This window comes from Manis javanica, chromosome 13, assembly GCF_040802235.1.
Source record: "Manis javanica isolate MJ-LG chromosome 13, MJ_LKY, whole genome shotgun sequence".
NCBI lineage: Eukaryota > Metazoa > Chordata > Mammalia > Pholidota > Manidae > Manis > Manis javanica.
In genome coordinates, this window is record NC_133168.1 from 95544060 (window position 1) to 95572034 (window position 27975).

At 57.0% G+C, this 27975-nt stretch overlaps 2 protein-coding genes across 6 annotated transcripts in view; both read right to left on the reverse strand.

The window, feature by feature from the left end:
- Positions 1–48: 48 nt before the first annotated feature.
- On the reverse strand, positions 49–12059 carry MATK (megakaryocyte-associated tyrosine kinase). Its single transcript, XM_073220456.1, is given in 14 exon segments — positions 49–260; positions 262–425; positions 520–606; positions 997–1192; positions 1319–1392; positions 1472–1556; positions 1634–1733; positions 2490–2555; positions 3745–3838; positions 4199–4418; positions 4500–4615; positions 4708–4821; positions 5092–5151; positions 12036–12059. Coding segments are annotated over 14 exon segments (1434 nt in total). The 5' UTR covers positions 12045–12059; the 3' UTR covers positions 49–211.
- A 6217-nt stretch (positions 12060–18276) lies between these two features.
- The window catches only part of ZFR2 (zinc finger RNA binding protein 2), a 39744-nt gene continuing 30045 nt past the window's right edge, over positions 18277–27975 (reverse strand). For 2 of the 5 annotated variants that reach the window (XM_037018252.2, XM_037018255.2), the window contains exons 10-17: positions 27564–27754; positions 25071–25242; positions 24167–24305; positions 22499–22599; positions 22009–22104; positions 20659–20770; positions 20054–20214; positions 18277–19403 (exon numbers count right to left, since the gene is read on the reverse strand). In XM_037018252.2, coding sequence (XP_036874147.2) covers positions 19224–19403; positions 20054–20214; positions 20659–20770; positions 22009–22104; positions 22499–22599; positions 24167–24305; positions 25071–25242; positions 27564–27754 — 1152 coding nt within the window. In that variant the 3' untranslated portion in view covers positions 18277–19223. Of the gene's footprint in view, positions 19404–20053; positions 20220–20658; positions 20771–20990; positions 21216–22008; positions 22105–22498; positions 22600–24166; positions 24306–25070; positions 25243–27563; positions 27755–27975 lie in introns of those variants that run through there. The other 3 variants (XM_037018253.2, XM_037018254.2, XR_005061315.2) reach the window with 3 other exon arrangements.

Genomic DNA, 27975 nt, shown 5'->3' on the forward strand with positions numbered 1-27975 from the left:
CCTGGGGTGAAGGATGCCAGGGGTCACAGAGAGACTCCAACACACACAGCCCTTTGAACCAGTCTTTATCCAGCCGCTCATCCTTCACCTGCTGGCGCTGTGGTGTCCACGGGTTGCCCAGAGCCCCCCATGAGGGCCTGCCCTGCTGCAAGCTGGGCCCGCTCTGGACCCCTCCACTCTCTCCTGGGGCCTGGGGCCCCGCTGGGCAGGCTCAGGGCTCCTGGCTGCGGGGTGTGGTGGAACTGTCCGCTTCCTGGCCCACGCAGCTCCCGGGCCAGCTTCTCAGCCAGTTTTCGGAAGGGTGGCCGGCGGGCAGGCTCGGCCTCCCAGCAGCTGCCCATGAGGGCATAGACGGGGCCTGGGCAGCCCTCAGGGGGCTCCATGCGGTACCCTTTCTCCACAGCCTCTGACACCTCCTTCAGCGACTGTGGGCAGAGGGCATGTGACATGCGCTGGGGGATCAGGGCCACGGCCTCCAGGCCTGCACAGGACCCAGTGTCTTCCCCAGACCCCACTCACCATCTTGGGGTATGGAGCCCGGCCGTATGAGAAGACCTCCCATAAAAGCACCCCGAAACTCCAGGCATCCGACTTGCTGGAGAACTTCTGTGAGGCCCGAGACCATGGGTGAGGAGGGACCCCTTAAGGCTTCTGCTCCAGCCCCTGCTTCCTCCAGGAAGTCCCCCCAGGTTGACCTTCACTGTCTGGTGTCCTCCCAATGGACTGCTCTCTTTGAGTTGCCCCCCTGAGTAGAACTCAGACTCAGTGCAGGGAGGGGGCCCAGGTATTCTTGCCCTAAGTGCTGAGTCTGTTTCAGAAACGGGGAAACTGAGGCCCAGACAGGGTCACACAAAGGAGATGCCAGGTACAGGCTAACAGGAACAACTACGGTCAGCACAGCCATTTCTCTGGAGGTTCAGAGACACCAAGAGACGTGCCCAAGGCCACACAGCAGAGCTGGGGCTCCAAGAGTCCCAGGGGTAGAGGGGGGCTCACCCCATGTTTGAGAGCCTCAGGTGCTGTCCACTTGACTGGTAGCCGGCTGGAGTCCAGGCCCTTGCGCTCAGCTTTGGCCAGGCCAAAGTCACTGACCTTGGCCACCAGGTCCTCAGAAATGAGGATGTTGCGGGCCGCAAGGTCTCGGTGCACCAGCTTCTTGCCCTCCAGGTACTCCATGCCCTCGGCCACGTGCCTGGGGAGGGGACAGGGCCGGGTGCCCAGGCTGCAGACTCCCAAAGCCACGCTCCTCCCTGCTCTGCGCCTCAGCTTCCCCTTGACCCTAGGGGACCCCCTCCCTGCACCCGGGGGCCCCACTCACAGGGAGAACTGCAGGAGCTGGGGGGTGCTCACGAGGGCCCGGCCCCGCGTCCGGAGGAAATTCACCAGGTTGCCCTGTGGTGGCAAGACGGTCTGGGGGGCTCACGGCTCCCAGCTGACCCCCGCCCGCCCCCACCTCGGGCCCCGTCCCCACCTTGCTCACGTGCTCCATGACGATGTAGAGCCCCTGGTGCAGGATCACACCCAGCAGACGCACCAGGTTCCTATGCTGCATCTTCCTGGGGGGCCGCAGGTGTGGGGTGAGGGTCCCGCCGGGATCCCTGGCCCCAGGACGCCCTCCCACCCCGAGACTCACGTCATGACTGCTGTCTCGTCCAGAAAGGCCTGGGCTGTCACATCACACTTGATGTTCTTTACAGCCACCTTTTGCCCCAGGTACTCGCCCTGAAGGACAGCTGGGGGGGTGGGGACGGGGATCAGCACCCGAGAGAGCCGGGGACAGCCAGCCAGACACGCCCGCTCACACTAACCCCCATGGACAATGAATGACAGCTACAGGTGCCCGGGCCTGGAAGCCCCCTCATCCACACAAGCCCCAGAGCCCTGATCAAAGAGAATGATCTATGCCAGGGGTCTGTGAACTCCGGCCCACGGGCCAAATCCCGTCCTGTCACCTGTGTTTGTAAGGCCCACAGCCAGGAATGGCTTTCACATTTTTAAATGGTTGAAAAACATCAAAATAATAATATTTTACAACACGTGAAAATCCCACAAAATTCCAATTTAGGGTCCATAAAGTTTTATTGGCATGTGGCCAGGCCCACTTGCCCACTTGTTCTGTGGCCGCTGTCCTGCTACAAAGGCAGGCCAGAAGGATGTGACAGAGGCTGTCTGGCCGGCAAAGCCTAGAATATTTGCACTCCAGCCCTTTACAGAGGTCTGCCAACCCCTGACCTAAGTTCCAGAACCTTCCAGTCCAGTAATCCCAGGGAATGGCACTCCAAGCAGAGGGACCAGAGTGTGCAAAGCCTGAAGGTGTGAAGGGGCTAATCACTCTCCACGAAGGCCCTCCTCATTCCCCTTTCAGCGGGGGAGCAGCCTCAATGGGAGGAGGGGAGCTGTTAACAGGATGCAAATTTATCTTTTGTGACTCCAAAGCCTGAATATGCCCCACCACCTTCCTTCAGCCCCCAACCCATACCCAGGCTCACCTCCAAACTCTCCTTCTCCGATCTGTGCTCCCAGCGTCAAATGCTGCAAGTTCAGTAACCAGCCGGCTGCGGGAAGACCAGTCAGAAGGGTAATGAGGTCCCCCTGCCCCTCTCATCGGGGGCTCCACCTGGCCAGGGAGCAGGTGGTGTCTCCCACAGTGGCCTGGCTGCAGACACACATTTGGGTGGCACGCTTCCCAGCAAGGACCCAACTAGTACCATGTAGTCCCAGTTACTGTATTTTCCAAAGCAACCAAGCCTACTATTTCAGGGTTACTCTTTTTCCTTCTACCTGGAGACTGTATTCCTCCAAATACCCCACAGGCCCTTCCCTTTACAGTCCTTTACCTCTGGCCCCCCAGGGACAAACACAGCAAAAAAATACACATGGAGACTGGTAAAGGTTCTGGAACCTTCCAGAATCTTCCAGTGATTTTAACTCATCTGTGCTTTGGCCTCCCTGACCCCTTGTCTTAAGTATGCCTGTGTTCTCCCCTCCTCTCTCCTCTAGCAGGCTCTGCAGGCTCCCTCCTTCTCCTCCGCCAAATCCTCCCTCCAAGTATTGTGCCCTTAGGTACGATCAGGCACCCGTGACCGCAGCCTCCACCTGAGTGCCGTCCCTAAGTCGTCCAGATTTCCCCGGAGGAGGCAGGTGCTTTCAAGGAGACGGACACGACCGTCAGGTTCAAACAGGGGCTTTCAGAAACGGGGTATGGGACATGTGTTTGGGCCTTGAGTACTGAAGATTTCACTACTCAGGGTCTGGAAAAGCATTTCAGGTGAAGGGAACACAATGTACCGTGGCTCGGAGGCATGAGAGGTGATGAGCCAGAGCAGCAGGAAAGATGGCTCAGCCACAGGGGCTGGGAGTGGGGAGGCCTCTCCCCAGGGAGGAGGTGGTCTGATGGGGAGGTCTGAGGATGGGCTGGTGCAGGGGTGACTGCGCGGGACAGGGCCAGAGGTAACTGGCTTTAGGATCTGGCCCGGAGGGGATGCAGGTGGCTGGGAGGTTCAGGCCCAGGTGTCTGGCTCAGGTGACAGGTGGATGGTGGGGACAGGAGAGAAGCAGCAGATATGCTTAGCACTGGGCTGCCCGGTGCCTGTGGGCATCTCCTGCCCAACCCAAGGGCAGCCCAGGCCTTCTGTCCACAGTGCTGGGCACGGCGACACATGGCGAATGGCCGGGTGCCCAGGCCACAGGGCGGTGCCTCCCCAGGCTGGGCTACGGTGGGCGGGAAAGGGCGCAGGCTCCTACCCTTGGCCAGCTCCTCCTGCGCTGACTTGGTGCCCTGCTTCCTCTTGGGTCTCACGAGCTTCGTGCAGATGGCTCCCTTGTCCTTCCTGTAGTGCTGCGGGGCGGGGCAGGGCGGGGTGGCTGTGAGCCAACCCCAGGGGGCGGGGAAGCCCTGCATCCCATTCCATCCCGGAGGGCATCTCTGGGTGGGGAAGGGCAGAGCTGGGGACAAGAGGGATTTGGTTCCCATGAGAGGCACTGGACTGGTTTCCATGGGAACGGAAAGGATGCATGGGAGCAAATGGGAGGATCCTGGGGGACTGGGGATGTCTCTTGATTGGTGTCAACTTGGAGGTTCCTAGGGACCTGGAGGACTCAGACCACCTGTAGGGCTGGGGGTCCATGGGGACTAGCCCCTGCCCTCTGCACTGGGGAGCATGCGGCTCTAGGGGTCCCGGGCCTCAAGGCGCCACACCTCCACCATATCCATGAGGTTGCAGAAGCAGACAGCCTCGTCGATGGTCAGGTGGCCATCCCGGTGCAGCACGCGGTAGTGGATGACATCATGGCCGAAGCTCACGCACAGCACGTAGTCGCCGGGGTGCCTTGCCGACTCGCGCACCAGGAACAGCCCATCCTCAGGTGGCTGCAGCTGCTGCACAGCCTCCTGGCCTGAGATCTTCCCGTGGAACCACCTGCAGCCGGCGGGAGGGTGGGCTGGGCCAGGCTGACGGGGACCTTGGACCCCCCAACCCCAGGGCTGACCCGTGACTCACGGCATGAGGCTGAGCTTGGGGTCGGCGGAGAGGGCCTCACGCTCCCGCAGCGCGCCGGCTGCCAGCAGCCCCTCCTGCCCGCTGGTGTGGTGCTTGGCACGGTACCAGCTCTTGCTCTGCCCAGAAGGGTGCCAGGGGTCAGTGGTGAGGGGCTCCTGGAGGAGAACCCTGTCCCCAAGTATGGTCCGGCCCTCCAGCCATTACTCACCGCACAGGCCTCCAGAATGGTGACCACGTCACCCTTGCAGAAGGCCAGCTCTCCTGGCTTGGGACGTGTGTGTTCACACTTGGTGATGCACTGAGTGCCTGGAGCCCAGCGCCTCTGAGGGTGTGGGGAGACGGGCGAGGGGCCAGGGAGCATGAGAGAGATGTGGGGAAGAGAGAGAGGCCCATGGGGACAGGGAGGCAGAGACAGCAGATGTGATCGAGGCAGAGACAGCGAGAACAGAGGTAAAGAGGGTGAGGAGGGGGAGAAAGATAGCAGTTACCCAAGGGGCCCAAATCAGAGGTCAGGGAGACATGCGACACCAAACGGCAGATGGGACAGGGGTCAGAGAGTGAGGACACGGGCACCCAGGTCGGGCGTACTCACCGTTGGCATCCTGTCTGAGATTGGCGGGGGGTGCCAGGTGCAGAGGAAGCGAGGGCTCACCTGGGGAGGGGGCAGAGACCAGCTGGAGGGCCCAGATTCGAGGCAGACCAGGGCTCCGGGGGCCGTTCATCGCCACTTCCAGCCCAGGCCAAGTGGCGGCATCAGCCAGGCATCCCCACAGGGGCCAGGCCCGGGTTCCCCAAGCCCTTTGGGGAGGTGGTCTTCAGCAGGGAGAGTTCCTTAGCAGAGTTGCAGCCATGAAACACCAGCGAGGAAGCCACAGGGCCCCGCCCCACCATAGTCCTTAAGGGGAAACTGAGGCACAAGGTGGGCATGGCACAAGTGGCCACAGGCTGGGATGCGTGGAGAGGGGGCCGGGGGCGCGCCTGGCTCAGGCCCCGGTGGCTTCATGGCCGGGCAGCTTGGTGCCACTTAATCAAGCCTAGTTCTTCCTCTTTTCTGGGCAGAGGGCAGCGGGCAGTGCAGGGGAATAGAGGATGATTCAAGGTCATTCCCAAGAATCCCGGACCCTAGGGTGGGGCAGGGGTGGGGGTGAAGCAGGCCTGCTGGCCTCCTCTGACTGTCAGCGGAGCCTCTCTGATCCCCTCCCATCCCAACCTAAGATGGACACACACAGTCTCTCACTGCTGCTGGGCCGGGCACTTTACCTCCCCTGCCTTCCCCACGGACCCCAGAGCAGGTGGCTAGGCGAAGGGGTAAATCTCTGCCCTTCCAGCATGCGTCCCCCAGGAATGTCCAACCCCACATGTACGCACATGCATACTGATCCATGTACACACGAACACACACAGAAACACACGGGGCTTGGACACAGGTACCCACAGGCACACAGGTGTGCAAGCAAAGGAACGTTCGCCTAGGGAGAGGTGTGTACACACGTCTACATGAGTGAACACACACAGACCTTTGGGCAGCCGGAGACGTGTGTACCTGCCCCCCAACCCCCACCCCCCCAACATATACACAGACCCACTCTTGAACACCTGGGCGCCATACGCTGGGCCACCCGGGCACGCAGAGCCGCGCACACGCATCTCGGCCACACGCACACATCCCTCCACGTGGACGCGCGGATACACACACCCGGGGGCTCGCAGAACCACACACCGCACCCAAAAAAATTCCCCTTCGCCGCGCCGGATCGCCTCTAACCACCTCTGACCCAACCGCGTACCCGCCGCGCGCCCCGGACGCACGCCCTCGCGCGCCCCGCGGCCCCTCCGCGCACGCCCGCAGCCCTCCCAGAGCCCTCGGGGTCCCCCCACTGCCCCTTGGCCCCTTCCCCCGTCCCCGCCGCCACGCTCACCTGCTTAGGCGGCGCCCACTGGCCGCGCCCCGCGCGCGCCCCCAGGAGGGTCCGCGCGCGCCGGCTGCGCACCCCAAGGCAGCCGCGGCTGCCCAACTCTGAGCAAGTTGCTCTGTTTCCTCATTTTTGAGGGGGAGGAGGGCTGGGGGAGCGGGAGGCGCCGCGGCCTGGGAGGCCCCCGCGGGTCCTAGTGCCAGCCGCCCGCTGTGGGCTCCGCGCGCCGCCGCCGGCCCCTCCCAGCCCTGCGGCACCCCCTGCGGCGCGGCCCGGGAGGGGACCCACGGCGCTGGCGGGCTCCTCGCAGCCCTCGGGCCTGGCGCCGCAGGGCGCGCACCGCCGCCCGCCCCGGGAGGCGCGGGCCTCGGAGCGCGGAGCCGGGGCCGCCCACGCGCGCGCGGGGGCAGTGAGCTGCCCGTCCGGGGAGATAAGCAAGCCGCAGAGCCCAGACCACACGGCCGACCCTTCTGACTCCGCTGTTTCAACGCCCTCAGTCACGTCCTCTGCTAAGGGAGCGGGGGCGGGGGCGGGGGCGGGGGGAAGTCTCATTTCAGTACCCGCCGCCCTAGAGGGCTGTCGGTGCCTGGGGCAAAGAAGCTGCACGAAAATGTCCACTGTTATCTATACCGACGATCATCAACTGTAAGGAAAAACTGGGGCCATAGGAAAAAGAAAGGGGAACTGGAAACCTTCTGGTGGAGGAGCCCCACTTGGAGGGTAACTGGGGCCCCGCCCAGGGCCAGCCTAGCTGTGCCCACAGACAGCTGCCGCCACCGTCCCTGCCTCGCCTTCCCCTCCGTGTGGCCAGCAGCGCCAGCCTGGGATCAGGCGATTCGGTGGCCACCGCTCCGGGCCGCATCCATTAGGGTTCTTCCTAGTGGATGTGTCCAGTCGGACAGGGATGGAGCTGATTTTAGGAGGACCGGGACCCAGGGACCCAGACAGCCTGGAGCCCGTATTTAATCTTGTGTTACCTCATAAGATTAGGCGTCTGTGCCTCTAAGGCATCACGTGATTTCTGGGACCACACCCCAGGTGGGAGAATTACAGATCACCCATATTATGGAATATTATGCAGAAAAGCTTAGACACTGTATTAAGGTGCTAAGATCAACTGTTGTCAAAAACCACTACCACCGCCGACGTGACACCATACAGACAGCACAGTCCCATCCATGTTTTTTAGGGTAGAATAAGCCCAGAGAGAAAGTTCCAGAAATGGACCCCCCCCTCCTGTGAGGTAAGTGGGTGGTGGAGGGGCAAGGAGAGGACGCTTTTCCTTCGTGGTGGAGTCATTCGCTGTTAGCAGCGGCAGCGTTTGCAGAGAGGATGCCTCAGAGGGGTTCCCTGGGCTCCGGGATCCAGCTGTTGTCCAATCAACCCAGGGTGCGGCCCCGCCTCCCAGCCAGGGGCACTGCTGGAAGCTAGAGCTGGGGACCCTACAGCTGCCATTCACTCGGTCACTGGGGGCCCACCATATATGGCTAACCATCATCACTTGCTTGAAATAGAAACGCGGCATCAAAATAGCCACAGCGGAAACTCAGCAACACGTTAGATTCTTCTTAGCAGAAACTGCCACCGGCCCCAAGCCCCACAGCTGAGGCCTGCCTTTGCTCAGCAAGGATGTGAGCCTGTGTTTAAGACATTAAGACGCCCTGGTGGCCCGTGACATTCTCCTTGATGCAGTCAGTGGGATGGGAGGAGGGTTGAAAGGGGCGGGCTTGCTCCCTCTGGACGGACACCTAGTGTCTGATTACTCCTCACCCTCCCCACAAGCCCCAGGTCCTTCCAGAGTGTTCAGAAGTTATCAGGTTCCCAAATCTCCAAGGACCAGCCTGGGGCGCAGGGAGTCACCCAGGGTGTGGGTGCAGGGCACAAAGCTGTGCCTAACTCTAGGGGGATAGATCTAAATTCATGGTTCATTTGAGTCAGAGCTACGGAAGGAGTGAGCTCCCCAGCCCTGGAGGCATCCAAGAATTGGCCACTTGGAATCACAAAGGCTCCCTGGATCTTGAAGTCCCAAGAGCAGGCAACACCAGTTTCTCCTGCCTCCTGCAGGAAGTTGAGGGACTCACCCCTTTCTTCCACCAGCCTGAAGCCAGTTGGTAGCCACACCATTAGGTCAGACTCTGGAATTCCCCAGTCTTGGGTTCTTCACCCTCCCTATTTCAGTCTTGTTAACTTGATTACAGAAATTGTCTGTCCCTCCCACCCCCCACCCCAAGCCACCTGACTGGTGCAGGCTGGTGACACAGGGGTCCCCTCCCTAGTTTCCAAGGTGCCTCCGGCTTTTCTCTTTGATGCCATTCAGCTTCCACTGCATCACCAAGGAATGAAAATGTGACTATAGCCTCCCCCATTCTAAATCCTTCCGTAGCTCCCTGCTGCCTACAGGACAGAGCCTAAAACACTCCGTCTGGAATTCAGGGCTCTCCGTGCTCAGCCTCTAGCTGAGCTCCTGGTCTCCTGCTCCCACCAAGCACCCAACAGCCTGGCACGTGGACCACAGGAGTTCACGTGTTTTTGTGGTGCCTGGAATGCCCTTTCCACTTGTCCAGCTGGCATCTTCAGCTCATGCCCATTTCAACTGGCTCGTTTTTATGAAGGCTTCTCAGAGCGAGACCCCACCTCTACACCCTGAGTGGTGTGCTCCCCGGAGCTACCAGCTCTCTCACCTCACTGTGTGAGGGCCACGGAGCCGGCCTTGGTGATGGGGCCCAGCAGCCTGCCTTAGGAGGAGGCCAGCACAGAGGATGCAAAACTGAGAAATAGAGACTGAACTCTGCGGGAAGAATTCAGATCCTTGGATTCAGCCATGCCTGTAGCCTTGGCATCCACCACAATGACGAGTGGTGGGACCAGAAGCAGGGTGTGGAACAGATTCTGTGATATGGAGCTGGTGAGTCAGATTAAATTGCCCTCAACCCAGCTAGGAAGAGGGATCTCTGGGGGCAGCCTTTCAAGAGCTGGGAAATCTGCCTCCCATCCACCGAGTCAGGCAATGCTGGCTTCCATCACTTGCAACAGAGGTGCTCTGGTAGACCCACCTCCTCCTCTCCAGAGTGCCTTTCTTCTGCTCATCCAAATATCACTGTTCTTCACAGCTTCCCTGTCTTCTGTTTTGTTTGTCATAACGCTCCATTCTCCAAATTCCTGGAGATTTGGGAGGCCAGTCCTCTCTTTTTAGAATTGGAGCAGCTGAGAGCCAGAGAGGCAAGGCTACTTGCCCATGGCCACACAGCTGGCTAGAGCAAAAAGTCAGGCCTGCAGACTCCCCTGGTTGGGTGGAAGAACCTCTCAGAGGCAGGGCACGTTTCTTATTCTTCATTACTACTTTGGATGAAAATCATTGTAGGCAATGAACAAAGGGACTCATGTGACAGGCACTTTAATAATCAGTTAGGATTGGGATTTGACAGGACGGAAGACCCCAAGTGCCAGGGGCTTGAATAAGATAGGAATTAATACTCACTGAGGGAATCAATCCTGGGCAGTCAGGGACAGAAGCTCCTGCCCTGTTGTTTTGCTTTTCTCAGCACATGAACTATCACCTCTTGATCTAACATGGCTGCTTGAGCTCCAGCCCTCCCATGTGCATTCCAGCCAACAGGAAGCATGAAGTTGGCAGAGAAAGATACACCTCTGCCCTTTAAGGACTCTTCCTGGAAGATGCACATGATACTTGCTTCATTCATTGTGGGCAACTCAGCCATATGATCACACCCAGAGGCAGGGAAAGCCGGGAAATATAGCTGGGGAAAAGGGAGAGTCAGGGGCCCTGGCCTCCTCTTCCTCAAAGCTTCCAGTCTTGCTCCCACCTCAGAGCTTTCGCATTAGCTGTGCCTTCTGGCTGGGACACTTCCCCAGACATACCGAACTTGCCAGCAACCTATGGAATATTTCAACCTCACATCCCCTTGTAGCTCTGCAGAGCTACCACAGTTAAGCAACCATTTATTTTACTTGTTTACTGGCTGTGTCCTCTGTGGATTATCGGCAACCAAAGAGGGCAGGGATTTTAGACAGTGTCATTCACTGTTGTGGCCTCAGTACCTGGCACATAGTAGGTGCTCAGAACACATTTTTTAAAGCCAATGGATACTGGAGAGGGGAGAGGTAATGAGCAGTGCCTGTCACCTGTGAGGTGAGCACTCTCACTGTTCCTCAAATGCTCCAGGCACCACCCAGCCTCTGGGCCTTTGCACATGCAGTCTTTCCTACCCCCAGCTGCTAGCAAGCCTGGCTCCTTCTCTGCATTTCTGCCTCGTCCAAGGGGCTCTTCCTGACACCCACAGTGGCCACCCAACATCCAAGCCCAGATAACTGCCTGTTACCCTGTCTTACTAGTTCTTGTCAACTGGCCTCCTGATGAGGGCGTTGAGGCTTGCTCTGGGGAACAGGAAATGGTGGGCTGTGCTTTGAACCCAGGAAGTCCATCTCCTGTTCCCACATGCTGGCTGCATGGCAAGGTGTTGGGCACATGGCAGACCCCCAAAGAGCTTTCTAGACCCGGAGGGCAGGTTGGGCAGGGCAGCCACAGCCAGATGTGGGGACTGCCGGGCTGCTGTGGTCCCAGTGGACCCTCGACTGGAGCAAGGGGCCAGATCAGACTGCCCCAATTACCACACCTTTAAATTTAGCTTTCTCCTCTCTGCTAGGGGATTTGCGGATTCAGCTAAGCCAAAGGGCTCTTTCTAGGAAAGACGCTGCATTGCTGGCTTTGCAATGAACCCTGATCCACTCTAGACTTGCTGAACGACAGGCCTCTCCGGACCACTTGCTTTGGGGTGCTGGGGGTGATCTGCCTTTGATGGGGGAGGCTGTCTGCTCTGCCCCCACAACCCTCCTCCCAACTTCCTTATACTATAGGTGGAGTCAGACCCATCGTTTCCTGGCCACACCCATAGGTCAATACAAGTAAACTGGGTCCTTGTCACTTCTGATCTTGGAACCTTCCTGTGGGTCCCACTGTGCTTGGGATGAAACCCATACTCCTGGCTAAGGCCCCCGCTGGCTGAGTCACTGCCAGCATTCTGCTCTGAGCTCCCTCCACAGGCCTGGCTGGCTCTCTGCTACCCCTCCCACCTCGGCAGCTGCTGTTCCTCAAATGCTCCAGGCACCACCCAGCCTCTGGGCCTTTGCACGTGCAGTCTTTCCTACCCCCAGCTGCTCACAAGCCTGGCTCCTTCTCTGCACTTCTGCCTCGTCCAAGGGGCTCTTCCTGACACCCACAGTGGCCACCCAACATCCAAGCCCAGATCGCTGCCTGTTAGCCTGCCTGTCTTACTCGTTTCTGTCAGTTGGCCTCCTGACTCACGTCACGCCCCTCAACAGAAACGAACAAGGGCAGAGGTCAGCTGTGCCCCAGGCAATCATTTACCTCTTGAGCCTGGCATGCAGTGGGTCCTCACAGAACAAATGAACACAGAAATGTGTGAAAGCGTAAAGGGGGAGGAAGAATGGAAGATACACAAGGTTCCAGAAGATAAGTGTCCGCTCAAAGACTTGCGTCCACGTTCCTACTCTGGGGCCCCTCCTTGTCCCTCCTCAGACCCTCATCCTCTAACAGCAAACTTTCTCTGTAAAGGGCCAGATGGTCTCTGTCTCCACGACTCACCTCTGCCATGATAGCCTGAAAGCCGACACAGTTAATATGTAAACGAATGCGAATGGCTGCGTTCCACTGAAACTTCATTTGTGGACACTGAAAATTTCACGTGTTATGGGATAGTATGATTCTTTTGTTTTTTTCCCAGCCATCTACAAATGAAAAACAACATTTTTAGCTCATGGGATGTACAAAAATAGATGGCGGGTAAGTGGGCCGTAGTTTGCTGACCTGCAGTCTCTCACATCACAATGTTTATTTTCTTATAAGTGGGTGCATTCTTAAATCTACTTGACCTTGTAAGGGCACTTCTCAATCTATTAAATTAACTGTGTCGATATTCATGGCATGTGGTAAGCTCTTAAGGGATCTCCAAGTGAGATAAAGCTCCCCAACTCAGTGATGAGCCCGACGAAACATAGGCGTCCTTATTGTCACGATTAACAGTAACGATATTTGTAGAGTGTTCTGCAGTGTGTTTAAGATCATGCATGCTAAGCTTAAAAAACGGTTTTAAACAAAGCAATGAATGTCCCACTCCCCAAGGACTGCCATTGCTTTATTGGCCATTTCTCTGGTTTTTACTTCCGTATTTCCAAATGTGTTACACATCCCTTGGTTTGTCAGCTGGACATTGGCTATTGAATTCCTATTTCTGAGAGTACAGTTTAGTTTCTCTTAGGCGTACTGCTCCCCCAAAAGATATATCACTATTTTTTATTAAATATTTGGTGCTTAGGTTAAAATATGTAGATTCTGTTCACAGTGGGGCAAAAATGCACACTAAGGAACACTTTTGCTTTCCAGGACTTGTTTTTGTATTTTCCTGGAGTTAGTGCTACCTTCGTTTTGTGTGTTGTGACTCTCTCCAGGCTCTCAAGCAGAACTAGCTTATGACCCCGGGCTGGCTGCCACCCAGCTGTGCCCCTCGCTCCTCTCTTGTTCAGCACCAGGGGATTCCTGGGATGCAGCCCCTGTTTCTTGGGCTCAGGTCTCCATGTTGGTTTGCACCCTTAGGTGTGTCCAGAGAAAGCATTTGCCTTCCGGTTTCCTGTGTCACTGGCGGTTTCACTGAGGACAGCTTATTCTGGGTGGTGGGTAATTTCCCTTGCCTTCCAGTTTCCAGTCTTGGCCAGTTGAACAATTTGAAGCTGTCCTGTTCCCTTATCCTCTGCTCATCACATGCTTATTTGCTTGTTTGGAACCTTGTACACTCCTCTTATTTTCCACATCCTGCATTTTCAAAGTGTGGGTCTGATGTGGATCTGTTTTCATTTGTTGTGTTGGACATTCTTTGGCCTGCATGTCTTCCCTTCCTGGCAAACTTTCTTGAATGACATCTCTGGTGAACTCTTTTCATATATTGGGTTTCCTGGAATGGTCATCTAATTTTTCTTGCCTACCTTTTTTTCTTGTCCTCTAATTCTACTTTTTCTTGTGACCTTTCTGTTGATATTTTGATGGTCAGGTTTTTAATTTCCAAGGGCTCTTTCTGCTTCTTTGAATGTTCCTTTTCAGAAGGCAAACTTAAGTTTGTTTGCCCGCTACCGTATCTTCCATAAGCTCTCCAAGGATAATACATGAACAGGGTTTCCTACAACTGCTTTCTTTTCTTCTCATTGTCTCCTTCCTCCGGGTTAATTTTTGAGGGTCTTCACTGGCTAACATCTATGAGGGGAGTGCTAGAGAGCTCGCAGGAGGCTCCTCCCTATGTGGGGATTTCACTCTGGTATGATTACTCTGGGGGGACTGGCTACTGTAGAGGAGCCCCTGAACATCAGCAACGTCTGCAGGGTTTTCTCATAGCCCGTGGCCAGTGTTTGGGAAGCCAAGAGGGGTCATTGTTCCATGTGTGACTTTCATTTTAATTGTTTTTCCCTGAGGTAGAACCCTGCCGTGCAGCAAGTGTTAAAAAAATGCATTTTATTACTGAGTTCTCTCCACAGCTCTGCAGGGTCGGTGCTACTAGTTTTAATCCGATTTTACAGAGGCTCTAGGAGGTGAAGTGAGCTGTCCTAACATCCCAAACATGTTAAAGGGCCAAGCTGGGACCAGTCCCTAGAGTCACCCTCACTGCATGAAGTAACAATTCCTGGTTCATCTTTGGGTTCCCCCAAAAGGGGTGGTTGAATGTTTGCTGATTGAACATTTAATATATTTCAACATTCTCAGTGGTAGACGCAGAGAAACCCTATGAGTGTTCAATAAACACGTGTTGAATGAATGAGAAAAAAAAATGACAGAAAGGCAGTTGAGGAGGTAAGAGGTCATTAATAACACCTGTTAACCTATATCTGTGTGCAGAAAAGTATTTTTTAAAATGAGAAGACACAGCCCTGACTTGGGGGCAGTGACTGGGGCTCCCTCATTCACATGAGAGATTGGCAAAGCCCTGATGGATGCAATCCTGTACATGATGTGTCAAATGCCTTAAAATGTCTGTGCCCTGTGATCTTGGACATCTGTGGGAGGGGCCGAATCACAGCTGCTGAGGGACATGTTTGCCACCATGTGACTTATGATTTGAAAACAACCTAAATGTCCAATAGCAGAGGGGAAGGTTAAGCAGATTAGGGTACATTCATATCGTGGAATTTTATGGAGCTATTAAAAATCTCTTTCCTGTTTTCCTCAAGTGGAAACAACCGAAATGGCCAGCAATGGATGGATGGATAAACAAGCCTTGGTCCATCCCCATGCTGGACTATTACTCAGCCTCGAAAAGGAGTGAAGCTCTGACACACGCTACGCAGACAGACCCTGAACACACGGTGCTCGGTGAGAGGCGCCAGACGCAAAAGGCCCCACGGTATGCAATTCTATTTCTGTGAAATGTCTATAGAAGGTATGTCCACAGACTAAAAGTGGGCTCGTGGGTGTCAGGAGCCCAGGGAGGGTAGACGAGGACTGATGGCTACTGGGGATGGGGTTTCTGTTTGAGGTAACGGAAATGTTTTGGAACTAGAGAGAGGTGACGGCGGTACAACTCTGTGAAGACATCAAACACCCGAGCTGTACACTTTGAAATAAAGTGGTGAATTTTATATTGTGTGTATTTTACCACAAGAGAGAAAAAAAGGCTTGTAAGTTCTCCAGAAGACTTAAATTAGGACAAGTCTATCTAAGCACACTGAAAACATGTGAGATATCAAACTTGTAATTACGTCATGTGAATCAAAATGGAGTAACAACCCATCAACAGCCAGGAGAGCACAGGGGGACAGGGAGGAAGCACACAGTGTCAAGACTGTCGCCTAGCAATAGTGGCGACTTTGTTTCCCCTCTGCCATGCTTCTGAAACTTAAGAGGTTTTTGTAATGGGAAAAACCCAATACATTAAAAAAAATTTTATTGTGTTAAAAACAGACCATAAAGTTGACCATCTTTACCATGTTTAAGTGTCCAGCTCAGTGGCATGAAGCACATTCACACTGCTGGGCAACCGCCCCACCCTCCATCTGCAGAACTTTCCCTCTTCCCAAACTGAAGCTCTTTCCCCATAGAACACTAACCCCTTTCCTTCCCCCAACTCCTGGCCCCCCCCACTTCCTGTCTCTGTGGATGGGGCTCCTTTAGGGACTTCCTAGGAGTGGGATCAGACAGGGTCTGTCCTTTCGCGTCTGGTTTATTTCATTGAGCACAGTGTCCTCAAGGTCCGTCCACGCTGTAGCAGGTGGCAGGATATCCTTCCTTTTTAAGGCTGCATAATGTTTCAGTGTGTGGCTGGACCACATTGCGTGTATCCATCCATCCATCCATCCATCCATCCATCCATCCATCCATCCATCCATCCATCCATCCATCCATCCATGGGCACTGGGGTTATTTCCACCTTTTGGCTACTGTGAAAATTACTGTTGTAAACTTGGGTATGCACGTATGTTTCCTAACACATTTTATTCTTCAGACTTGGGTATAAATGGTTGCCACCCCCCCATCCCCACATCCCAGTCACCTTCTCCACCTTAGGCAAGAGACTCGGGTGCTCTGGCCGGACTGTTCAGCAGAGCCTTAATCCACTCGCCTGAAACATGTTCTCAGCCTGGGAAGGCAGCCTAACAGGCCGCCGGGAGAAGATGGAGCCAGCATTTCCCCAAACAAGCTGCTGGAACCGGTGAAGCCTCGGAGATGCCCTCTCTACCACCGCATGCAACTTATTTCCGATCCGGACCGCGGCGCGTGTTCACCTTATCTTTCCGTATGATGGGTGCTTTGCAGATGGGGTTGGCACCCTTGTTTCTCTTTGCTGACTGCCCGCCAGGTCGGGCTCCAGCCCCTCCCGCGCGGCGCCTCCTGCGTCCCGCACGCACCGCCGTCTCCTAGGAACCGGGCTCGCCTGCCCGCGACCCGCAGCCCGAGGACCCGCGCCGCCGGCTCCGCATGCTTCTCCCGGCCTCAGCGGTCCGCGGTCTTCCCGCCGGCCGCCAGGCGCTCAGAGGTCCTCGGCCCGGTGGGAAGAGGGCTGAGGAGGAGAGATCAGAGGCGGCTGCCCGTCAGGCCTGCAGCGAGCTCACGCGCCCAGACGTTTCATCCATCTGCTCGGAATACTTTGCTAACCAACTGCTTGATTTTGCTGTCACGTCGCCTAAACTCTGTTGCTTTAAGTCGTTAGGGGGGTATATGTAACTCGCCGTCAATAGGATCAGTTTTCAACCACCTGGTGGCAATGATAGTATCCGTCTTCCCCAGGAGCCGGGGATGGGACTGGTGAACAGCGGTAATGAGGTTTTCAAGAGCCGCCCCTGCCAGGATGTAAGGGAGGAAGTCAGTCTGCAAATGCTGCGTGCAGTTCCCAGCAGCAGGACCCAGATGGGGTGCAGCTCTCGTCGTCACCTGCAGCCCCCTCAGCATGAAAGCAAAACCACTCTCCTTCCCCTTCTTCCTACTGCCACTGCCCGAGGCCGAAGACTCTCGCCCCAACTGTTACAATAATCTCCTGGCACAAGGTGGAAATACAGTGTCTTCTTAACCCACTGGGAGGCAAATCCCTCTAAGAGACTTGTGTTTAGGCGTCAGAGCATGGCTGCAAACATTTAACATTTTTATTGAGCTACTACTGTGTACTTGGTCTGTTCTAGACCTGGGGATACTGTGGTGAGAAGGTACATATACTTCCTGCCTGCAGAGAATTCACATCAGTGATATGTGGGAAATGAACAGGGTTGTGTGACAGGTCGAGGGGGTCAAGGAGGCCTCTCTGAGGAGGCAATACCTGAGCTGAGACCTGAAGGAGGGAAGGAGTCACTGTCTACACAGGAGGGGAAGAGCTGACTTGGCAGTGTGGGCAAAGGCTCTGGGGCAGTAACAAGTCTGGCTGGTCTGTAGACTAGCAGAGACTGGTGAGCCTGAGGTGGGGTGATTCAGGGAGAGGGTGGCAGAAAGGTTCTTAAAGGGGCTTTGTTGGCATCTGAGGGTTTCTCCTGAGTCCCTGCTCTGGAGGTTTGAAGCAGCACAGCACCACAGCAGAAGTGGGCTGACAGGACTTCCTGACGGCATGGCTCTGAGCACAAAGGAGCCTGGGCAGCTGGGTGAATGGCAAAGCTGCTGACCAGGATGCAGAGGGAGGGAAGCTGTGCGGGGTGCAGATCCCCCGTGAGATGGAGAATGCCGGGGCCCTCCTGGACCCTAACCCTGCTCCCAGGCTGTGTCTGCAGCCAGGACCAGCTGAGGGCGGTCCTATCTCTGGGCTGTGGTTGGGGTGTCTGTAAGAGGCAGGGGAGCCACTCGGGAAGGAGCCACACGCAGCAGAGTGCAGCCTGCACTTTTGGCAGGGAGAGGAGGCAGCTAGAACCAGGCTGGGTTTCACTTGCCTGCACGGCTGATGCTCCCTTGGCCTGGCTCTGAGAAAGGGTCCAGGCCCTCTCTCTGCCCTGCACCTCAACCTCTGTGCCGTGACACATGCCACTCCCGCTGGAGCCCACTGCTGCCTCCCCCACCTGCTTCCCTCTGTTCCCTTCCCTGCCCCCAACCACAGCCTGATGCCCTCAGGCCCAAAGCTGTCAGTGGGGGTGGGTCCCTTGAGTGGCCGGCCTGTGTGACATGAGCATTTGTCTGGGCCCCCAGGGAACTGCAGTGTGGGGACGGCCTGGGGGGCCCACACCTGGAGACTTCCTTCCCATCCACACTCAAGAGAAATGCAGGCTGGTCCAGTGTCCCTGCCTAAAGCCCCCTGCACAGAGCCCCTCGGGACGTCAGGAGGGCCCAGCGGGGCTGGTCGCACCAGACCAAAGGACAGCACAGTCCACACCCAAAGAGTAGACACCTTGTTTATTCCCACCAAGCTGTCCTCCAGGTAGCTCTGCGAGGACATTAGCATGAAGACACACACAGGCTGTTCCCTAAACACAGAAGGGACATCAAAGCAATCAAGTGACATGGCTTGCCTTGGCCCAAAGACACTTTTCTCCTCCAACCCCACTGGGCAACCAGACAAGAAAATCTGTTGCAAAGACAGGTTTGGACGGATTGGGGCAGTGCTGGGCAGAGGGTGCCCCACGCCCACCAGTGCCGGGAGGCGCCTGACCCCTGGCCCTGCACCAGGCATGGCCCCCGGATGCTGCTCCCAGGAGGCGTGCCCGGGACCTGCAGAGGCTGAACCTGTGCAGGGCGGATGGCAGGATGGCCGCGAAAGGCAGGCCCCAGCCCTACGGGAGACAGTATGGTGCAACTCTGTGAGCAGAAGGCACTCAGTGGTACGGGGTGAGGTGAGGAGTCTCAGGGTAAGGGCAGATGGTCGGATTACAGATGTTTCTGAGGCCAGGGAGTGCCCAGACTGCATCCTCCCCACCCCTCAGCCCTGTCACCTCCCCATGGCGGCGACTCAAGGACAAGCCCACCCAGGCTCCACAGACCTCTGGCTGCAGGGCCACCTCTAGGCTAGGGAGTGGGAATGGGTGGTCAGTTTAGAGCAGGTTGGACCTGGGGACTGGAGACCCGGCCTCTGCACACCCTCGGGAAATGCCTGGGGTTGAAATTGTCCCATTGCACCTTCTACCCTGCCATGGCAACAGGCTTTGGGGTGCGGGGTGCTGTCCCAGCGGGCTCACGTCCCCTGACGATTCAATCTAATGATCTAAGCACAGGTGTTTCTAAAGGAACCTATAGAACAATACTGGAAAGGCACACACGACTGCCCAGAGTCCAGGACGAAGCAGCTGCTGGAGGGATGTCAGGTCCGGCTGTGGGAGGCCTGGCCGCTCACGCAGGCCCTTCTCCACCCTGCCGGGCCTGCTTCCTCTGGCCCTCACCTTCCTGGGCCTCTCGCGCCTCCCGCAGCCTCTTCCGGACGTGCATGCCGGGCCTGGTTCTGGGGGGTAGCAGAGGGTCCATGCCCAGGATCTTGTGGATCTGCTGGAAGGCCAGCATGCGCAGGGCGTGCTGTGGGCAGACGGCTATCAGGACACTCCCGCCGGCCCTGCTTGCCCACCCTGCCTGAGCCTGTGTGGACATCGGGGCCACCAGGCGACCTCTTCCAGGAACTGAGCTCAGGGCACCATGGTTGTGGAGAACTGGGCTGGGAGTTGCCGTGGCTCCTGGAGGCCAGACTTGGCTGGAAGCCCCTGGGCAAGCCCCTAGGAGCACTGGCTCCTTCCAGCTTCCCTGTGGGGACCCCAAATCTTACATCTCCCAGTTCCGTACCCATTACAGTTTGGCCCTTCCCATTAAAGGCGATTCATAAATGTCACATCCCATGTGACTTTTTCTACTGCTGGGAGATGTTCTTACAAATAAACTTGCTGAGCAAAGGGAAGCCCAGGCAGGGGCTCTGGTCTGGGGCTTGAGGCTGGTGGCCGAGCTGGAAGCCACAGCTGGGTGTTCACGGGACGGGCTGCGGCGGCACCCTGGACAGTCCCTGCCAGTGAGGCCGCAGGTCTGTTCCTCTTCGTGGTGGCTCTGAGCCAGTCTGGCCCCGACCCTGGAAACGGGGCTGTCACCCCTGAGCCACCCATGGGCCACCTACCTCTGCAGGAGGAAAGAATGACAGAGGGATGGGAAACCCCAGACCATTTCCTGGCCGGCCATCCTACCTGTGCGCTGGCCGTGAGGTCCTCACGCTCCTGGGGGGTCATGGATCCAAGGGTGTCCACCGGGTCTCTCTCACAGGGATCCTGGAGCCCTGGCCCATCTTTGGTAGGGGAGGCAGGGGTGGCGAAGAAGGAGAGAGCACCCTCGTGACAGACTGTCCCCGCTGCTCTGCAATGTGGAGGCCTGAGGGTCCAGGTGGGGCTCTCCCCCACAGCCCCCCAGGCCACACTGGGCCTGCCCGGCCTCTGCAGGCACAGGGGCTCCCTGGGGGCCTCTCTGGAGGGCCCCCCATCCTCCCTCTGTCCCCAGGCGAGCACAGCAGAGCTCCTCCCAGCTTGTGTGCGCGTGCGTGCACGCACAGGCATGTGAGTGCAGCACAGTGCCGTAAACAGCTCACTCCCAGCCCCATGCATCAGGCTCTTCTCCCACGAGCACACTACGGCCCAAGTCACCACAGCTCGGGAAAGGCCGCGCTTGCATGGAGCATCTCCAAGTGCAGCTCAAGGTCTTTTCCTTTTTGCTGCTGCAAACCACACCGTGCTGAGCATCTCTGCACACAGCCCACTGTTGGTGCCACCGTCTGCCTGGCTGGCCCACAGGGACTGACCTGTCAGGAGCATGCCCGAGGCCATGCACTCCAGGACCCTCCGCACAGCGGCCCCAGGGCTCAGGGGCTGCGTTGCGCTGCTCAGAGCCTTCTCCACCAGAAGCTCCATGGCCTGCCAGGCAGGGACAGAAAGGAGATGTTGTGTCTTTGAAGAGGGAGCCTTGCCAGCTCACCTCCTACCCGAGGCTCTACAGGGCTTGGCAGGGGTCTCCTGGGGCCCCTGGGACAGGAAGCCCCCCAGCTCTTTCCCTGATTCCTACCCACCCTCAACGGAGGAGCGTGGTCACTGGGGTCTCACCACCTCCTGGCATAGCCATGGGCAGGATTCTTACCCCATGCCTTAGTTTCCCCATCAGCAACATCCAGTTGATGACACTGCAAACTAGCGTCACGAGGGGCAAAGGAGACTTGCCCCTCTGACCTGTGGTAGTTAGTCAGGGTCATGGCAACTTGGTGGCTCGCAGGCTGTAACCCCTCCTCCAAGGAGTCACCCTGCCTGGCAGTCTTGAGGGCAGAGGCTTGTGCCGGGCACTTCCACATTTACAGGAAAGCGGCTCCTGGGGAGCATGGGCCTCAGCATTAGAGTAGACCCTACGCTAGTCACTCAGTCAAAAGCAGACGCCTCCTGGGCCACTGGGCAGGAAGCGGAGGTCCCAGTGGGCACTGGAGTCCTCGGTTTTGGAGAAGGCCACATGAGGAAGGCCAGGGTGGGAAGGGTCTGCTTGTTCAACAACCTGGCTTTGGACGTGGAAGGGGCTGGACAGCAGAGAAGGCTGTACATAGCAGGCGAATACCCCTCAGCATGAACGAGAGGGGGTCATGCTCAGAGACAGACCCACCGAGGGGCACGGAGATGAGACGCAGTCCCAAGGAAAGGTAGCGTGGGGACAGAGAGGGCAGGGAGCCGCGGGGCCAGCAGCTTAGGGATCTGGGGACATGGGGGACCTTGCTCCTTGCTCCTCGCCTCCTCCCCCGGATGGGCCTGGGCCTCCTGAGCAGAGGCGTTAGAGCCGCAGGGGGCTTCCCCTGCGCAGAGGAGGTGGGTCTGTGCCAGGAGCCCCCTTGCACTTGCCCAGTACCCGCCCATGTCTGCACGGTGGTGGGTCTAAGATGACGGCAGTCATCAAGGCTGTTCCTTAGCAGGCCACTTCCTGGCCCCAAGGGACCCCCGGAACACTCCCTCGGGCTCTCTCTCTCCTTAGGTGCTCAGGCTTATGTGGGGACCTTCTTGGGATGCTGGGTGCTGGGAAGGAGAATGTTTGTTTCCTCAGGAGGAAATGAGGTCTGTTGGAGCTGCAGAGGCCCTTGGGGGGCTTCTCCCAGCAGGGCTGGCTGCCTGGAGCCCCTTACCCAGTATGGCAGGGCCCCCCACGTAGGCATGCGCTGGCAGAGGTCCCGAAAGACTCTGATGACAATCACACACGTCTGCAGGCCACTGGCTCGTGCCTTTGGGGGAAGAATTGCACCATTAGGTCTGGGAGCCACGTGCACAGAGCCACAAGGAAAGTGTGCATGAGGCCGAGTGAACAAGGACTGACCCTCAGGGCCGTGCAGGCCAGGGAGGGATTCCGGGGGCAGGGCACGCTGGCCTCGAGGGTGGCGGCTGGGAATGGGGTCCACTCCCACATGGGCAGCAGCGTCTCCACCCCCAGAGCACAAGTCACTCCTTCAAAGTTCTGGCCCCCATGAGCAGGAGTTAACCTCTATCTATCAGGTCAGGGCTCGGCCAGGAGGCGCCACACAGACGTCTGCCCTGTGTTTGTATTTGGAGTCCTCATGCAGTAGACGTACAGCTGGGAGGACAGACAGACAGACAGACGTGGCCCCCTCCCGCCCTGACCTGGAACCACTTGGCACGGCGGAGGGCAGCCAGTGACTGGAGACACCTCTCTGGGCTCAGGACATCCTCTGGGTCGGGGTCGGGCTGAAGCACCTCTACTCCTAGAAGAGAAGAGAAGGGCATGCGGTCTGGACACCCCTCCCCTCCCGTCCCACCTCCCCAGGCCCTCCTGGGCAGGGCCCCTCAGTTCTCAGGGCCTCATTTTAATCATCTGGAAGACACACAGTTCCTCCTGGCCTCTCTCCGCAACACTGCAAGGACCAGAGAAATCATCCCCAGGAAACCACATCTCCTCCAAGGTACGCGCCCCACTGGGGAAGGGCAGCATGCTTGTCACTGAGTGCCTTCAGTGCCGACTCCCACGATTAGCAAATTATGTTTCAGATGTAAGACTATGAATTAAGCCAGAATTCCAGACACTTCCAAATGCATAATTAAAAGGGAGAACGTGGGTTAGATCTGAACAGGTTCCCATCATTGATGACCAAGGGCCCCCTCTAGGAGAAATTCAGGTAGTTTTTTCCTTTTTATTATGACTGCTTCAGGAACATTCTCTCGCATCCAGGGGGCCCTGGGTGACTCAGGTCTCACATGGCATCCATCGCAGGTCAGCACCTCCACTTAGGCTCAGATGGAAATGGCAGGGGTGTGTCTATGAGGAAGGTCCCCTCCCTGCACAAGTGAGCTGGGGGCTGGACACCCGAGGAAGGAGGCAGTTGGTGGGCAGCTTGTGGCCCCAACGCAGCATTCGTCCCAGGGGGGCCTCCTTCCCGCCCGCCTCTGTCCAGCAGCCATGGTGCTTTAGCCATTCCTGCATTCCCAGTCTCCCCTGGGCATGCGCTGGGCAGACTAGCAGGGACTTTGGCTGCCACCCAGCAGTGTCAGGCTTTTTGCCCCCTGTATTGCTGTTTCAGATGACTATTTATGACAACTGGTAATGGGTTTCCACTTACGGTTCAAAGGCACTCCTCTTAAAAACTTAGGTGATGGACTGACTTAAAAAACGAAGTGATTTTAAGACCAACATTAGTGGTTTGTGCTCCTCAGCTATGGCAGACAACAACCCTGTAGGGGTTCCAGAGTGCCTGCGCTTTGGAACAGTCTTGGGGGCTGTTCCAGGTGGTTCTGTGGCTCAGCGAGACACACAGTGCATCCATCCCTACCTGGCCTTTACTGTGCGGACCTGACTCAAGACCCTCACCACCAGTGGGCCTGGACCAGCAGCCCTCCCACTCTCTCAGGCAATGCCCATCTGCCTTAAGGCCCCCTGGACCCCCGAATCCCACACAGTGTTGTCAGACAAGCAGGGTCTGCTGTAGCCCCTGCTACAGACAGGACAGAGTCAAGCTGAGCCTCCTGTTGCAGCTGGGGGACCGGACCTGGCACAGCTGGTTTCCCTGGGTGGGGAACGTGCCCATGCTGGCCTAGACGCAAGGGAGGATGTGGTGCTGAGTGTGCACACCTCAGAACCTGCAGGGTTCTGAGCACAGCTGATGCTGTCACCTGCTCACTTCCTCTGCTGCCACAAGGCCCAACTGTCATCTGACAAGTGGCATCCGGGGCTGACAGAAGTGCCAGGTTATTGGCCACAGCCCCCACCCCACCCAGAACAGAGGCAGATGTCACTTTAGGCCACCTGGATATGTAGGGTGGGGGGCCAGGCCACACCTTGGTCTGTGGAGGGGTCCTCCCGCATCAGGGGTGAGGTGACCGACACAGTGACCCTCATCCTGGGCTCCTCACAGGAGGAAATGACAATGTTGGCTTTGGTGTCAGATGAGACCTCGTACTTGTCCTCTGTCACCATCTGGGATGTACAAATACAACAGAAGGTGGAGTTACTCCAGCTGAAAGGCAGGTGTAAACATCAAGGACACGGTTGGGTGACAGGCTCCATGCAGGGCATGTGGAACCTCCACGGGCCTGAGACACAGACGCTGCCTTCCAGGGACATAAAAATGCATATGGACAATGGACCCTGTGTTTAGGTGCCTTCATGTGTAAAGAACACCCAGTTCAACAACAAAACCAGCAATCTAATTTTAAAAAACAGTGATACACACATTGTTTGTAGAAAGAGAAATGACCCTTTTTACAGAATGACACAGATCACCTCCGTGGTAAGAGAGAAACAAATTAAAATTACCGTGAGGCGTCATCACCACCCGTGAGAAAGACAAAACTCAGGAAGTCTGAGAAGTGAAGCCGTGAGGCTGGCAGACCTGTGCATCTACAAAGTGCTAGGTTCTCATCTGGGCACAAGGCCTTGTGTAGATGTGAAGCTCACAGCTGTAAACGGTCCTGTGCAGTTTTGGTCACCATTTATCCTCTTTACTGGCTGGTTGAGGCTGTCAGGTGGATGGAACATAAGAGGCCACCCTCAGTGGTGGGACATTTACACTGTTTCTGAGGTTTACCCTGAACTCACTTTATGAAGAAAACCCTGCGTTTTACTGCTTTCTGTTTATAAAACAAACTGGTTTGTGTCTAACAGTGACATCTCATTTCTTAGAATCATGTGGAAACAAGGCCATCCCCGTCTGGAGCCCGATGAGCGAGCTGCGCCCCTTACCGGGAGCTGCAGGGCCAGCTGCCGGGTGATTCTCTGCAGCAGGGTGCGGGTGGGCTTCCGGGAGCAGAGCACGATCAGCTGCACGGTCCTGTCTCCCCGCAGGAGGAGGCCTTTTGCCAGGAGGCCAACCCGCATCACGCCCTTCAGCGCCCGAGCAGAGGAGTAGGTGCCACTGTGAAGATAAGCCGCCCGTATGTGTGTGAGCATCTCCAAGGGCAAGAAGAGGGGCTGGGGGAAAGGGGCGTGTGGCCCTGCCGCGGGTCCCTGGGTCCGGCACTCACGAGCTCCTTGCTGGGCTCTGTGCCTCAGCTTCCTCATCTGGAGGTGGGAGCACGCCCCTTTCCCAGAGGGTACTTGATAAGACACATTGGAGAAAAGCACTTGGGCTGCCAGACTGTACGCGTTCAGGGTGGTCTTTACTACTTCCTGATACACATTCTGGAAAACACCATCTCCAGCGGTCCCTGGCCCGCAGCCAGCTGGCACCACCCGGGCTGGCCCCTCACTTTGTGCTCCTTCCGAGCATCTCTGGGGCAGCGTCACCCTGACCTCAGCTCCTCCTCTGCTTACCCTCGGCATTCAGTCCTGGCTTGATCCAGGTCACCATCTGCTCAGGCACACCTCTCCCAGGGCTTCCCGCCTCTCGGCCTCTGCAGGTACCGGTCCTTCTACATGGAACACTGCCCCCATCCCCCACTCCTCGCGACCCTGCCATCTTTCAAGGCCTAAGGGATTAGGTCTCTGCTCCGTTCTTTCTCTGAAGCACAAGGCCAGCTTTCTGCGATGTGAACCTGGCCGTGGCGTCCGCCCCGCCTCCTGGTGCTGCCCCTCTTCAGGTCAGAACACCCAGGCGTCTCTCTGCAGCTGGAGGCCGCAGCCTGACCCCCCCCAGGCCTCCCTGCCACCATCCTCTCCTCCCACCCCTTCTTGGTCCTTATGCCCCAGCCGCACAAGGCCCGTTCCCAGCCTGGGAGCACTCTCCCGGTGGGCCTTTCGCCTGGGGTGCCCTCAGGTGGCAGATCTCTACACAGACGGCCCCTCCTAGGTTCCATAGGCTGCCACCACTCCTGCCACCCTCAAATCATCATTTTGCTTTCTTTTTGATACTTCTTGTAATTGCAGAGAGAGAAACTTCTTTTTTTAACACATTTACATATTTCTTATCTGTTTTGGGACCATAGAGTGCTAGAGCCAACACAGCCCAAAGGGACCTGGCTCAGGAGGCCGCCAGTGAAATCTGGCCCAGCAGCTCTGAGCAGGTGGGAGTCATGCTCCTGCCGCCCGGCTTCCTGCGCTCACCCATCCGTATGGCGCTCAGCAGCCAAGGGCCCTCGTCCCTCTAAACAGGGCTGGGGGCAAGTGTCACAGGACCCTCTTCTTTACTCTTGAGCAAACTCTAAGCCCCAGGCACACCTGAGTGGCGACGGTGCCACGGTGCAAAGACTCCCATCAGACTCTGCCACCCGTGCTATCACTTCACATGGTGGTGGGGGTGGGTGCGGGGCCCTGGAAGAAATGTCTCTTTGGACCCTCACTTTCACTACCAGGCAGGTGAAGGTGTATTCTCCCAAGCAGATGCAACATTTTGGCGGGGAGGGGGTTCTTGTTTTGAAGCTCGGGGGGTGAGTTCGTCTTATGACATTTTGGAACTCCCACGTGGCAACGTGGCAAGCCCATTCTTTTCTGGGTGCATGCTCTGTGGTAAAGAGCAACTAGATGGACTCAGACAGACACAAAGGGACAGACGCTTACATGAAACCGGCCAAGCCAGAGACAGGCGGTGGGATGGTGTGCACCAGGGGTTGGGGCAGGGGGTGGGGTGTTTAATGGGAACAGATTTCTGTTTCTGACGGTAACAAAGCTCTGGAAATAGTGGTGATGGCTGTACACGCTTGTGAATGTCCTTAGTGCTGCTGTATTGTACACACAAAAATGATTACGATGGCAAATTTTGGCCTGCAAGTATTTTATCATAATAAAAACAAACTTAAACAAGGAAATGACTGAGAAGCCACCCAGAGAGGAAGACTTGGGAAAGCAAATCCCTCCTGGATTATTTAAATAGTGTTAATGACGGATGACAAGGCGTTGGGTCTTTTCTGCATCCCCAGAACCAGAGTGACTGGAAGGATGATTCGCATGGCTGCCCAGTGGCATCTTCTGCTCTGGTGCCTTAATCGCTCTGTGAGGCAGAGGGTGCTCAAGTCACACTTACCTCCAGTGATGCAGATGGGGAAACAGAGGTGCTCAGTCCTCTGTGAGCTACATTTCTAGAGGCGCCTTCAACAGGAAGAGTCAATCGGGGGATTTTCTGCCCACAGGCTAGAAAGCCCCAATGACCACAGAGGCCTTAGAGCCAATGAGAGATGGGGCCACCTCTGCCCCTCCTGGCAGCCACTTCCTGCCTGGAACCCAGACCCTCCTCTGAGGCGAAGACCCCTCACCTCCCCCAAGCCACCCCTGGGCCTTGCAAAGGAGGGTGCTTTCTCCTACCCGCACTCGCCACCCTCCTGCGCTGGGCTTCTGGGACTCTCCTGGACCAGCATGTCAGACACCAGCTTGAGGGCCTGCTCCGAGTGGGAGATGGCCTTCTGGATGGCCAGGAGCTCCTCCTCTGTGGGGTAGATGGTGGCGTGCTTGCACATGACGTGCCGGTCACTGCTGGACTCCTGCTGCCGCACGGGCTGTGGGGAAAGGCACACACGCCATGAGCAGGTTGAGAGGTCCAAGGGACCCGGCAGACAGAGGCCAGGATGCAAGCCAGTCCTGTAGAGGCGCACACGGCAGGAGGACATGGGGAACCCCAGTCAGCCTGGCTTTGGGGGTGATGGGCAGGAAGCAGCTGGAGAGCTGGGCTGAGGAATGATGGGGACCCATGGGTGGTGATGGCTCTGGGGAGCTGGGG